At 33.9% G+C, this 14,305-nt stretch overlaps 2 protein-coding genes across 2 annotated transcripts; both read right to left on the bottom strand.

Annotated features, from left to right (window-relative positions):
• Positions 1-3,268: 3,268 nt before the first annotated feature.
• LOC115443569 (collagenase-like) lies at positions 3,269-7,589 on the bottom strand. Its single transcript, XM_037437641.1, has 5 exons — positions 7,348-7,589; positions 6,580-6,847; positions 6,153-6,251; positions 4,689-4,876; positions 3,269-3,419 (listed from the first exon to the last, which is right to left on the bottom strand). Exons 1-5 carry the CDS (start codon positions 7,564-7,566, stop codon positions 3,315-3,317), a joined length of 879 nt encoding a protein of 292 aa, XP_037293538.1. The 5' UTR covers positions 7,567-7,589; the 3' UTR covers positions 3,269-3,314.
• A 3,469-nt stretch (positions 7,590-11,058) lies between these two features.
• LOC119189028 (collagenase-like) lies at positions 11,059-14,305 on the bottom strand. Its single transcript, XM_037437642.1, has 5 exons — positions 14,069-14,305; positions 13,354-13,621; positions 12,844-12,942; positions 11,668-11,855; positions 11,059-11,207 (listed from the first exon to the last, which is right to left on the bottom strand). Exons 1-5 carry the CDS (start codon positions 14,285-14,287, stop codon positions 11,103-11,105), a joined length of 879 nt encoding a protein of 292 aa, XP_037293539.1. The 5' UTR covers positions 14,288-14,305; the 3' UTR covers positions 11,059-11,102.

Genomic DNA, 14,305 nt, shown 5'->3' with positions numbered 1-14,305 from the left:
TTTGATCAGCTAGACTCTAGCCAGTTTTATTTAATTGCAATAATAACAAAAAATTATAATGCCTTAAAAAAAGTGCTAGTTATCGTACATTTGTTCATGTATTTATCTAGCTTGACTAGCAATTTTAATTCACCGACTCCAAAATTGGTAACCAGTACTTATATAAGTTAATGTTAAATAAATTTTTGGTATTTAGTAGTTTTTGAAGGCGGTATATTTATTTGTTAAAAAGATTTTATTTTTTGCTTTTTGTGCTAGTAAAAATCAGTATATGTCTCATCAGCTTTCCAATAAAAAAAATCATCCAAATCGGTTCACCCATTCAAATGTTCTGAGGTAAAAAAAATAATAAAAAAAAATGCAGCCGAATTGAGAACCTCCTCCTTTTTTTTGAAGTCAATTAAATAGAAAAAAAATAAACATTTAAATGAATCGAACTGTTTTATACTATATAAATGTAAAAGCTTGTTGCGAGATTTACTCGTGTAAATAATACACTAATTATGTTAGTAATTTGATTTTGACAAAAATAAGTCTAGTGACAAGCTTTTATCTTTAAATAGAATAAAACAAAGTTTGATTCAATTAAACGTAATTTTTTTTTAGATAATTTTAATAATATACAATATTTTCTGATAGATAGATTTACTGGTAGTAGGGCTCTCATATGTGTCCGCCTGAGAAGGTGCCACCGCAATGTTTATTTCTGCCGCCATGCAGCGTTGTGTAGTCACATAGTGTAGTTGTGTTCCGGTTTGAAGGCCATTGTAGTCAGTGTAACTACTGGACCTCATAAGACTTAACATCTAATGGCTCAGGATGGTGAGCGCAGGGGAGTACCAAACAATAGTTTTAATTCAAGGTGTTAGTGTTACTATTATTCAGTAGGTTAGGTATGGTCGTATCGCTTACCATCAGGCGAACGGCAATCTTATCTCGTTATTCAAAGCATTAAAGAAATATAATTGGAGATACGAAGTAAGTCTGAAGCAATGTAATTGTAGCTACTGTACTTAATGTCAAAGGTTATCAGCGATCAACAACGCCTCAATAAAGCCAATAGTAATTATTTGGGCGACAATAAGTATTTGACCTGCAAATAAATGGATACATGTAGAGTAGTAAAAATAATAATTTACGATCAAATTATCTTTCGATCGCTCTTTTTTAAAATTATTAATTAATTTGATAGGATGCTTTCGACAATTTGCTGCATTATACCATTGTATCATACTATAATTTCATTTATCGAAATCGTATGAGTAATTTAGGCGTTATGGTGTAGTATTCGTATTTATGTTGGCTTGTTTGAATTTATATGAGGATTTTATTGTTTACGTAGGTGTAGATTATTATTTTTTTTAATTTGTGGTCTTGTATATGCAAGGGTAAGTCACATCGCATTATCCGCAATGTCTATTTTTACTGCCAAGCAACAGTATGTAGGTATGTACTGTTTTGTGGCTTATAGGACATTGAGGCCGGCGTAATTACTGAGCATTATGAGAACATTTTATGTCTCGGGGTGATGAGCGCAATAGAGTGCTACGCCGTTATTCGTTATTCCATGTTCTGGGTGCTGTTGCTATTATGTATGGGCGGTTATATCGAGCAAGTATACTATCAGATGACCGGGATTCTCGTTGTGCCATTCAAATATAATAAAAAAAGTTTAAAAAACGAATATAATTTTGTAATGGTATCATTTAATTTCAAGGGTATTTATCTTGGACTTCGATGATGCAGAGGAGAAGTAAAAAACCGGCCAAGTGCGAGTCGGACTCGCGCACCGAGGGTTCCGTACAAACCTGTAGATAAGTAAGTAAAAGTTCCCTCATCACGAGTCATATTTATGGTATTTTTATTGCAAAATGAAATCCATAACATTACAATATGGAAACCTGGATGAGCATAAATTAAAGATATAGATCTAAAAATTTAAGGTTTTCGGAATTTTTCCTTTATATGTGCAATAAAACCTTGCTTCATGCCGTTTCAAGATTCTAGATCGCCTGGAAGTACCCTTCAGGTTTTGATTCCCTTGCGAGTAGTTGCGAGTTTGAAAATATGCGGCTTAAATTGCTGTTTCTATTGATTGCGTTGACATAGAAGTTTGATTTTGTTACAGCTTAAAGGTATTATAGACCTGAGTATTTGATATGAATTTCAATTTAATATCTCTACGCGTTAATGAGGAAAGGGGTAGTAACTTTAAGATTATTAAAAATATTTTTATTATAATATGATGCAACTAAAAATGTACGGTTTTCGCAATTTTTCCTTTATCTGTACTATAAGACGTTGCTTCGTATCAAATTCCAAGATTCTGAGTTCACGGGAAGTATCCTGTAGGTTTTTATTCTTTTGCGAGTTTCTAAAATTTGTGACATAAACGGCTGTATCTTTTGATTGCGTTGACATAGAAGTTTGATTTTTTCACAGCTCCAAGGGACAGTAGACCTGAGTATTTGATATAAATATGAGCTTAATGCCTCTATGCGTTTATGTAAAAAAGGGTCTTGACAGACGGACGGACGGATGGACGGATGGGCGGATGGACGGACAGACGGACGGACGGACAACAAAGTGATCTTATAAGACTTTTGTATTTCCTTTTGAGGTACGGAATCCTAATAATCAAATATGTATTAGTTGGTTCTTTTTCTGTTGTATTAATATAGCTTTAATATCAAGAATATTGTAAGTAAACAATTACATGTGCGGTTAATTTTTTATCACGTTAATGGACGTTTTGTAATCGTATATGTGTATGTATTAGTTATAAACTAATTGATTACTTTTTATAATTTTTTTTTACATCCTGTCGGCTTAGTACGAGGAAGAGTTAATACACGATTAACAAACAGCATTGCATGTAGAAAATGAATTACACAAGGGTCTATATAACAGCAAAGTTTAGTGTACATCAGCTGTCACTTGTACTGTGCACACGTACTCTTTAGGTTCAGTTTGTTCGTATTGATTGTCGATGTTTGCTTGTTACAAGTTTGGAATGCATTCCTGATTTATTTTTATTAGTTTTCCATATTTTATACTTAATCAAATTCAATCCTTTAGATAAGTATACCTAATGTGCTACAAACTCATGAATGTTCAAAAAATGCGAGTTCCTGTAATGACGTCAAATAATTTATAATATTTTAATGGTAAAAACAAGATTAATCATTAAATTGATTTTAAAATCATACGGAGAGATATATAATTATTGAAAGGTACAAAAACAAATAGCAATAAATGATACAATTTCTTTGATTATTGTGCTATTAATTTTATTGGGTTAAATAAATACGGATTTAAAGGTTTCTCCTAATCCAGGCGTCGTAGAACGTGACTCTTGCGAAGGCGGCAGGGTGGCCTCTCTGGCAACCATCACGGTGACCGAAAGATGTCACACCAATCTAAAGGAAGAATATGCATAAAATTATGTTTAATATTAATTAATTGTTTATAAATAAAGTAAAAGAGACAGAAAATATATATTACATCTCATGTAAACATTGTAAATACCATCTAAACTGGAAAACTTTGTGACAATTTTAGATATTAATTGCAAATATATCTTAATTTTATTGTTTTATTTTAAAGCCAAACACCTTTCGAAAATTTTAATATTCAGGACATATTAAGTATGTAAAATTGAAATAAAACTGTTTTGTCTCTATGTTACACCATTCGACTCTGTAGCACTGAAGTATAAGGTATACCTAGTAAGGTTTGGTGTAATTTTGTGACGTGTTACATAATGGTCTTTTATTTCATTCAAAGTAAATTTAGATGTAAAGAAATTGCACGTAAATAGATCTCCAATACCTTACAATCATATTGAAACATTAACGTTGACAGATTTCCCGTCAGGTAATTAAATAAGGTTAACGGCTTAGCCAATGCCAGTCAATCTAGATAATTAAAGATTAACAACATTGTTACAAATTTCCCCTGTATGTTTGGATGTTAGACCATAAAATCATATTATGTACACTAGCAATAAAAATAATATGAGTATAACATGTTCTAACAAGTTTTACACGCGAAATTCATACGCTGGTAGTCCAAAACAGCAGATAGTTTTTTTTCCAGAGAGAACTAAGTGAAGGCTTCACAGATTTCACCAAACACTTTCAAAAACAGCGAAAAAATCCTTTGGTATGTTTCGAAAATGCACTTTGGTTATTATAATAATTGGTGCAGTGCCATTCGAAACAAATATAAAAAAAATATTTCAAATTACCTTCTGAAAAGTGGGGGCATAAAGTTTTGGTCTTAGGTACAAAGAAGTAACCCAAGTTTACGGTAAAGCGTAACTTAGTGAAAATGATTGTTAGCATTAAAAACAAAACCGGTTGAACAGTAATTGTGATTTGGAATGTTAATCCTAATCCACCTTACCTTCGGTTAGCATAATAATAATATAATTTATTTTTATCTTCGGAAATTAAACAGTGGGGCTTTCATTCCAGGATAAGTTTTAAATGTGCGTGGAGCTACGAAGCACTAATCATAATTAATAACTGATTAGAATTTATTTAGAACCGACGGCAGATTGTTACTAAAAATTAGGATATTTACAACATATTTTTTATGAAATGAGTAATACAATATTTTGATGAAAGATTTCAGTATTTGTTATATATTCTCTAAGGCACTTAACTAAATAAAAATTGACTTACCAAGAGTGGCCTGTTGTTCCTGGTGGCAGCAAGAGGACCGCCAGAGTCGCCATGGCATGTGCTGCGGCCATTGGCTCCGCTGGTGCAGATGTTGGATGATTGGATAAGAAGAGGGAAGGTTCTGGAGCACACGTTGTTAGCGATCACATCTAGAGTGACGTGGTTGAGGCTTCCATCGCCGTTAACACCTGTAAAAAACGTAGTTACGATATTATAATTCAATGTTGAAACGGAATGAAATGTAATAATTTATTTGAACCCGTGAAATGTTAAACATTATCAATTAGATTCCGTCAATATTAACTTTATCACCGGTCCGGAAAGCAGTTCTCACCAGAGAAAAACGAGCAAGAAACTCTGGATCTTGATCGTGTAATTTAAATTCAGTTGTTTCTTGATGCTACGATAGAAGCAAGTTTGAGGCTCCGTTAACATGAAAGTATTTACGAGGCAGAAGTACCAAATAAAAATAAAATGTTACATGTTAAACAAGGACAATAGAACCTATTAGCGAAAGAATCTTGTTTCTCAGAACGACATTTCTTGTGATTATTCTGTAAAAATGAATTTTCAATTATACTTTCTATGTATAATCCTTTATTTTATTAGGGAAACAAGGTGTTTATATAAAGTTAAAGTAATTGACATCTAACACATATTAAGATATACACGTAATTAACACAAATCTCATGTTCTCACTCATTGAAGCGGCGATAGCCTAGTTGGGTGTGGAACGGACTGCCAAGACGAATGTCCGCAGGTTCAAATCCCAAGGGCACACACCTCTGACTTTTCTAAAAAATCATGTGTGTATTCTTTGTGAATTTATCGTTCGCTTTAACGGTGAAGGAAAACATCGTGAGGAAACCTGCACATCTGAGAAGTTCTCTATAGGAATTTCGAAGGTGTGTGACGTCTACCAATCCGCACTAGGCCAGCGTGGTGGACTAAGGCCTAATCCCTCTCAGTAGTAGAGGAGGCCCGTGCTCAGCAGTGGGCAAGTATATAATACAGGGCTGACATTATTATTATTATTTTATCATGTTCTCACAAGTATGAAACTAAGTATACAACTTACCATTTATGGGAATAATATATAACAAAACATAAAACAGACTGGAACACAAGATAAGGCATACAATAATAATTTTAACAACAAATTTTTAGAATCTGTCAGCTCGTGAACCGTAAAACCAAGCTATCGTCATATTATTTTTAAACATATAAGGCTTAGAATGCAAAAGATCCATACCCGAAGAGACATGGGTTACTTAATTGATTAAATTTCTTTGCGGATCTGATAAAAAAGAATTCTGTCTATATATTGAGATACTATGTGGAACAGCCAAAGTTGCAAGCGCTCTGAATGTTCTAAGCGATATTTTTATTAAGATTTTTGAGAGAAGGTACGGGGCATCAATTTGTGGCAAATATTATGTGGGTTATTTGAAATAAGTTACTAACCATCCCTAGTACGACCGAAACCAGAAGCGATGGCTCTCTCTCCAGCGAAGTTCAGATTTAGCTGTGATCCAGACGGCAGAGCGATGACGTTGATGTTGTCTGTAAGTTGACATCGTACGGATTAGGGTGACTTCGGTTATTTTTAAGCTGCAACTATTTACTTTATATTACATGTTTTTAGCTAGAAAATTTTATCACAGCTTAAAATAATTAGACTTAGATCCCGTTCGGATTTTTGTTTCACAATGTTCAGGTAAATGTTACCGCCATTTTACGTAAGACTGTTAATGCTGAATTCACTCTTATGTTTACTATTATTCAAGAACTTAACTTTTGTATTAAGTCGCCTTATAATATAATCCTCAATAAGCGTTTACTCAGACATTGTGAAACAACCTATAAGTTATATAATTAAGTAAGTATTTACTATTGAAGCCAACGTTGCTGGGCAGTCTGATCATGGCAATGTCATTCCTGACAAGATTGGGATTCCAGCTTCCGTGCATTACGATGTCCCTGGTTTCGAGTCTGACACCACCGCTGAACAAGCGGTTAGATCCAAGAACAACCAGAAATCTCGATGCTTGGTTTTGGCCATCCCACCAGCAGTGAGCGGCAGTCAAGACTCTGCGGTTTGAGAGCAGGGAGCCACCGCAAGCGGCCGTGCCTTGAGGCAGAGTGATGAGAAGCCCAGCCTAAAAATAAAATAATTTATTTTGTATGGGGTATTAGAAATTTTACTTCAATTTAGTTACAGTAAAAATGGATATTCGTGAGGTACGCGTGTATAGTATAGGTCGGTTACTTAAAAATGAAGTGTAAATTAAATATTTACAATGCAGTGGTATAAGTTTGATAATATGCAAGTTTTGTGTTGCACACACACATACAATATTCGAAATAGCAAAGCACCTGTTTTATTATTTATGGAATGTGCATAATACATAAAATGAAACGGCGATAGCTTATTTAGGATGGAACGGAATACTGGGACGTACCTAGAAATCTTAACGGAAAATCTACTTAATTAATAATTTTTATAGTATGTGAAGTGTACCAAGCTGCAGCAGGCGAGCGAGCTGGACTAAGGCCTTATACCCTCTCAGTAGTAAAGTAAAGTAGGCATCCCAGCAGTGGGATAGTTTTTAATACTGGGAATATATTACTATAATAGAAATATATAAACTGTACGAACCTGGTATGGGAACTGGCCGACGGAAGAAGCCGAACCACCGACAATTCTGGATTGAGCAATTTCTTCCTCTTCCATCCGGCGGATTTCTTCTGCGCGAGGAATTCCATATTTTGTCAGGTATCCGTAAGCAGTGATATCCTCCAGTTGCTCTTCGAAGTTGAAACTCCTGCCGTAGGCAAGAGAAGCGCAAGCCAGGAGGGTCACTACTGCCAGTTTCATTTTGCTGGTTGCGAACACTGTTTGATGAAGTATTTGGTTGATTTCAAATATTTATACTATGGTAAGGAGATAAATGTTGTAGATTATACTGATAATATAAATTAATCCGCGTTTTAGGGTAGGCTATGTAATGGATCTAAATTGGTTAATTCAGTTTAGGGAAAATGGAAAAAAATAGATTTTGAAATTTTGTATGGGAAATGGAAATATGGATAATTATAATCAGGTCTTTTTTTGTGATGTGACTATGTTCTTGCATGCCTAGACGTGGATATTCTTTGTAAGCGCTCGTACTTGTGACAAGTATTATATATCATATGGTTGATAATCCTTTTTAAAAAGTTAAAATGGCGACTGAGAGCTGCTTCTGTACTGGCGAAGAGCGCGCTGTGACATTAGGGAAAGATTAATCTTGGCATGAAGACATTTTGTATGGCGATCTATGAATATTCGTTTCAATTTGGGTATTTTTAAGATAGAATAATACTTCTTAATACATCTAAATACAAACATTAGTATATTATCATTTGCATCATGTTTGCGACGCAAGCTAGTTCTAAATTAAGTACTTACGGTGTAAACTAGATTAACCGGACTAATTGTTGTTCTAAATATTCGGATTACCGAAAATTCGTCTAATTATATGTTTGAAGAAAAACTATTTTTGTACATATCAATTCTCTTTATTTTAAAGGTATTTTTATTATATTTATACATATACATTTAAAAAAAAAACATGCATATAAAAATAGAAAAAAATGTATACTATGGTAAGGAGATAAAAGTTGTAGATTATACTGATAATAGAAATTAATCCGCGGGTAGGCTATGTAATGGATCTAAATTGGTTAATTCAGTTTAGGGAAAATGGAAAAAAAAAATAGATTTTGAAATTTTGTATGGGAAATGGAAATATGGATAATTATAATCAGGGCTTTTTTGTGATGTGAATATGTTCTTGCATGCCTAGACCTGGATATTGTTTGTAAGCGCTCGTACTTGTGACAATTATTATATATATGGCGACTGAGAGTTGCTTCTGTACTGGCGAAGAGCGTGCTGTGACATTAGGGAAAGCTGAATCTTAGCATAAAGACATTTTGTATGGCGATCTATTAATATTCGTTTCAATTTGGGTATTTTAAGATATAATAATACTCCTGAATACGTATAGATCTAAATACTAAAATTAGTATATTATCATTTGAACGATGTATTGCGACGCAAGCTGGGTCTAAAGGGTCTGGGTCTTAAGTACAGTGTAGACTAGATTAACCGGACTAATTGTTGTCCTAAACTATTCGGATTACCGAAAATTCGCCTAATTATATAGCAGGCCATCACGGGGCGCACACCATGAAGGTCTACGGAGGTCGAAAAGCCCTCGAAATGTCAGGACATTGTAAGAAAATTCTCGACAAAATTCGTCAAACTATGTACTTACGTAAAAAGTTTATTTAGATTAATAATATTCGATTAGGTATCTGTTAATTCATTAAATTAATTCATAGATAATGAATTAAGCTACGTATTTTCCCAAAACGGGATTCAGAATTAATCTGGTTTATATCAATGACGTGTGTATGTGTAATATTGTGTATTTTGCAAAGATATTAAACATTATGGTTATTAATTAGTTATAGACCGGACGTCGGTACCAAATTTCGGCTCCAAAAGTTATTACCAATTGGTAAAAAGTCGTAGTTTTCTTTGAAACTAGATGACCCGGTGAAACATACATATATTTGTTCATTATTATTATTTTTATTTTAAACGTTTTTTTAACATTTTGACCTATATATTTTTGATTAAAAACATGCATATAAAAATATAAAAAAATGAATTACCCTCCGATGGCGAAGTTCAAGACCCAAGCCACCGGCGCGCGGCACGGCGCTTAGGGATTCAAATTGAGAAATCTCCTCGCAATTCGCGCCGTGTACAGAAATACATTATTATTATTATTATTCATTGTGGAACGCAATTCTGCCACATCAATACGAATGTTATCATTATCTGTCACTCCTTAGTCGACAGTATGGTTTGCAGGTGAGGTAGCTCGCCGCACATTTGATTAACTTCGACGATCTAAGTCATTTATAGGTTATATTTATAGGTCGTCCTTTCCGTGGCGAATAAAACAATAACAATAAATAAAGTTCTCGCGCAATCACAAATTGATGATAGATTCTAATTATAGTCTTGAAATTTCTTTTAGGTACACTTTTTTATATCTGTAATATTTTGTATTTCAACAAAATAAACCAAAGAGATCAGACCTCATACTACAGCTATGAAACAGATAAATTTCTGAACGCACCTACAAATATTTGACAATCAGGTGATAATTCTTTGTTTCTAAAAGACAAAAAACATCAAATGTTTCACGGCTAGGAACATTTCGTATTGGAAAATTAAATTGTAGTTTTTAGTGTTTTTTATTATTTCTTATTTACGTTACTCACTGTTTAAACCTTCCCTTCGACTTCGACAAATTATTCAAAACCAAAATTAGCAAAATCGGTCCAGCCGTTCTCGAGTTTCACCGAGACTAGCGAACAGCAATTGATACATCTGTCCGTGTAACAAGATGTCACAGTCTCCCGACGATTGGTATTCTCATCACAAATATTAACCCATATAAGAATACTTGTACTATTTTTTGATAAATAGTTGTTGAAAATAGATATATAGTTTGTAAATTTACTTTACTTTTTAGCCGACTTCAAAAAAGGAGGTTCTCAATTCGAATGTTTTTTTTATGCTTGTTACCTCAGAACTTTTGACTGGGTGAATCGATTTTGATGATTCTATTTTTATTCGAAAACTGATGCTTCCCGTGTGGCCCCATATAGATTTCTTGTTGATGATTCGTTGACTTCTCAGATACATCAGAAAACGCTTTAATGATGTAGTCAACTATGAAACACAAAAAAAAGAAATAATGTTAAACTATTTTTTGGTTTTTAGTGGTTTTTGAAGGTGGTATAATTTTTGAATTTCCAATTAGTAAAGTTTGGTAACTTGAGAAAAAAATATAATTTTTGCTAAAGCTTGATAATTATTGCTAGATTTTATTCCTGTTTTAACATTAACAATAAGGAGATTAAATGGGAAAATGTTTAGGTATGAAACATTTAGGTATTTATTTATTTTTTATTACTATGAGACAAAAAAAAAATTTGGCCGAATTTGCCGCGCCCTAAAGCCTGCGGCTCTAGGCTAAGTCTACTCAGCCTGCTGGTAAATCCGACACTGGATTTTAGGCTTCAATATATTATTCTAAGTTATAAGAAGAAATTATATTTTAAGTTGTTATAAAATATTTTATGTTGCTACAAATAAATTCCAGGACTGACCATTGAACTTGGGGCTCATTTAGATCTCATTTCTTTTGTCGTTGAAGTCAACTATCAAGGCATATATCATAATATTGAACTTGGTTCTCATTTTAAATTTATATTTTTAATGGGATAAATGATACAATTTGTTTAATTATTGTCGTATTTATTTTATTGGGTTATATCAATTCAGATTTAAAGGTTGCTCCTAATCCAGGCGTCGTAGGATGTGACTCTGGCAAAGGCGGCAGGGTGGCCTACCTGGCAACCATCACGATGACCGAAAGATGTAACTCCAATCTAAAGGAAGAATATGCATTAAATCTAAGGCACAAAGAAGTAACCCAAGTTTATTTTAAGGCCTAAGACAGAGAAAATATTTGCTAGAATTTATAAATAAAAATTAATAATAATATAATTAATAAATAAACCGGCTGAACGGAAATTGTAATTTGGCATGTTAATCCAATTCCACCTTACCTCAGCTTAACATAATATTAATATACTTAATTTATTTTTATCTTTGAAAATTAAAAAGTAGGGTTCTCATTCTAGGACAAGTCTTAAATGTGGGTGAAGCTACGAAGCACGAAGCATAATTAGTGACTGATTAGAATTTATTTAGAACCTACGGCAGATTATTACTAAAATTTAGGATATCTACAATATATTTTTTATAAAATGAGTAATACAATATTTTGATGAAAGATTTCAGTATTTGTTGTATATTCCCTAAAGCACTTAATAAAATTTGACTTACCAAGAGTGGCCTGTTGTTTCTGGTGGCAACAAGAGGACCGCCAGAGTCGCCATGGCATGTGCTGCGGCCATTGGCGCCGCTGGTGCAGAGGTTGGATGATTGGATAATAAAACGGTAGGTTCTTGAGCACACGTTGTTTGTGATCACATCTAAGGTGACGTGGTTGAGGCTTCCATCGCCGTTAACACCTGTAAAAAAAAAGTAGTAATGGTATTATAATTCAATGTTGAAACGGAGTGAAATTTACTTGAACCCGTAAAATGTTAAATATTACGAGTATATAGATTCCGTCAATATTAACTCTATCATCAATCCGAAAAGCAGTTCTCACTAAAAAAGGACAAGCAAGAAAATCTGTTGATGGAATAATTTAAATTACGTTTTTCTTGATGCTACGTCTGAAGCAAGTTCGTGACTCCGTTGACATGAAAGTATTTATAAATGAAAATAAAATAGGTATTACTTGTTATACAAGGATTATGGAAACTCCCATTAGCGAAAGAATATTTTGTTTCTCAGATCGACATTTCTTAAGATTACTCTGTAAAAATATTTTTTCTAACATACTTTTGTTACAAGGCATCTGTAGGCATCTGTGTCCACGAGCACTTTTAAGTATCCAAGTAAAAAAATGATTCTTATTTTCTTTTTCTGTGTATAATATTTTAATTTTATTTTATTAGGGAAACAAGGTATTAATATTTAGTTAAAGAAAGTAATTGATATTTAACACAAAATTAAGATATACATAATTAACACAAATCTTATGTTTCCATAAGTATGCAACTATACAGCTTACCATTTAAAGGAATAATTTATAACAAAACATAAAACAGAATGTGTAACACAACATAAGGCATACAATGGAATTTTTAGAAACTGTCAGCTCGTGAACCATTAAACCAAGCTATCTTCATATTATTTTTAAATAATATGACGACAAGGCTTAGAATGAAAAAGATCCATATCCGAAGAGCCATGTGTAAATCAAGTAAATATCTTTGTTGATCTAATGAAAAAATAATTCAGTCTATAGAATGAGATACTATGTGGAACAGCCAAAGTTGCAAGCGATCTGGATATTTTAAGCGATATTTTTTAAAGATTTTTGAGATAAGATACGGGGTATTAATTTGTGGCAAATATCATGTGGTTTATTTGAAATAAATTACTAACCATCCCTAGTACGACCGAAACCAGAAGCGATGGCTCTCTCTCCAACGAAGTCCAGATTCAGCTGTGATCCAGACGGCAGAGCGATGACGTTGATGTTGTCTGTAAGTTGACATCGCACGGATTAGGGCGACTTCGGTTATTTTTAAGCTGCAACTACTCACTTTATATATTCATTTTTACTTAGCTGGAACATTTTATTACAGCTTAAAATTATTAGACTTAGCCCTCGTTCGGATGACAAGCGCTTTACGCCCATGACGCATGTATTTTGTCAGTATTTTGTTTGACGCGGCGATCTACGCTTGTTATCAGAAGATGCTCTTACGGCCTATTTTACAATGCTCAGGTAAATGTTACCGCCAATTTACGTAGGACTGTTAATGCCGAATGCAGTCTTATGTATCATTCAAGAACTTGACTTACGTAATTAGTCGTCTTATATTCAACAATAAGCCTTTACTCAGACATTGTGAAACAACTTATAAGTTATATAATTAAGTAAATATTTACTTGTGAAGCTAACGTCGCTGGGCAGTCTGATCATGGCAATGTCATTCCTCACAATAAAGGGATTCCAGCTTCCGTGCATTACGATGTCCCTAGTTTCGAGTCTGACACCACCGCTGAACAAACGGTTAGATCCAAGAACAACCAAAAATCCCGATGCCTGGTTAATACCGTCCCACCAGCAGTGAGCGGCAGTTAAGACTTTGCGGCTTGAGAGCAGGGAGCCACCGCAAGCGCCTATGCCTTGAGGCAGAGTGATGAGAAGCCCAGCCTAAAAATAAAATAATTTATTTTGCATGGGGTATTAGAAATTTTACTTCAATTAATGTCTATCAACGTCGGTTACTTAATAATGAAGTGTTAAATTAAATATGTACAATAAAATGGAATAAGTTTGATAATATGGAAGTTTTGTGTTGCACACATACAATATTCGAAGTAGCAAAGGACCTGTTTTATTATTTATGCAATGTGCACAATACACACAATGTAACGGTGATAGCCTATTTAGGATGGAACGGACTATTGGGACGTATCTAGAAATCATAACGAAAAATCTACTTAACGAACCATTTTTATGGTATGTGTACCAAGCCGCAGCAGGCGAGCGTGTTGGGCTAAGGCCATATTATACCCTCTCAGTAGTAAAGTAGGCATAATATAGGGATTATAAGAAAGGATTATATGATTATTCTAGAAATATATATACTATACGAACCTGGTACGGGAACTGGCCAACGGAAGAAGGTGAACCACCGACAATTCTGGATTGAGCAATTTCTTTCTCTTCGATCCGGCGAATTTCTTCTGCGCGAGGAATTCCATATTTTGTCAGGTATCCATAAGCAGTGATATCCTCCAGTTGCTCTTCGAAGTTGAAACTCCTGCCGTAGGCAAGAGATGCGCAAGCCAGGAGGGTCACTACTGCCAGTTTCATTTTGCCGGTTACGAACAC

Source organism: Manduca sexta, chromosome 11, assembly GCF_014839805.1.
Source record: "Manduca sexta isolate Smith_Timp_Sample1 chromosome 11, JHU_Msex_v1.0, whole genome shotgun sequence".
Lineage (NCBI taxonomy): Eukaryota > Metazoa > Arthropoda > Insecta > Lepidoptera > Sphingidae > Manduca > Manduca sexta.
The sequence above is the reverse complement of the archived record's forward strand: the minus strand, read 5'-3'. Positions and strand labels throughout refer to the sequence as shown.

Bases quoted from the DNA above. Each gene is read 5' to 3' on its own strand.
- LOC119189028 (XM_037437642.1), bottom strand. From the start codon at position 14,287: ATGAAACTGGCAGTAGTGACCCTCCTGGCTTGCGCATCTCTTGCCTAC. The intron at 13,622-14,068 runs GTTCGTATAGTA...TTTTATTTTTAG, and splicing joins TTGGCCAGTTCCCGTACCAG to GCTGGGCTTCTCATCACTCT. The intron at 12,943-13,353 runs GTAAATATTTAC...GTCAACTTACAG, and splicing joins CAGCGACGTTAGCTTCACAA to ACAACATCAACGTCATCGCT.
- LOC115443569 (XM_037437641.1), bottom strand. From the start codon at position 7,566: ATGAAACTGGCAGTAGTGACCCTCCTGGCTTGCGCTTCTCTTGCCTAC. The intron at 4,877-6,152 runs GTTAGTAACTTA...CGTTTTTTACAG, and splicing joins TTTCGGTCGTACTAGGGATG to GTGTTAACGGCGATGGAAGC. The intron at 3,420-4,688 runs GTAAGTCAATTT...TTCTTCCTTTAG, and splicing joins GGAACAACAGGCCACTCTTG to ATTGGTGTGACATCTTTCGG.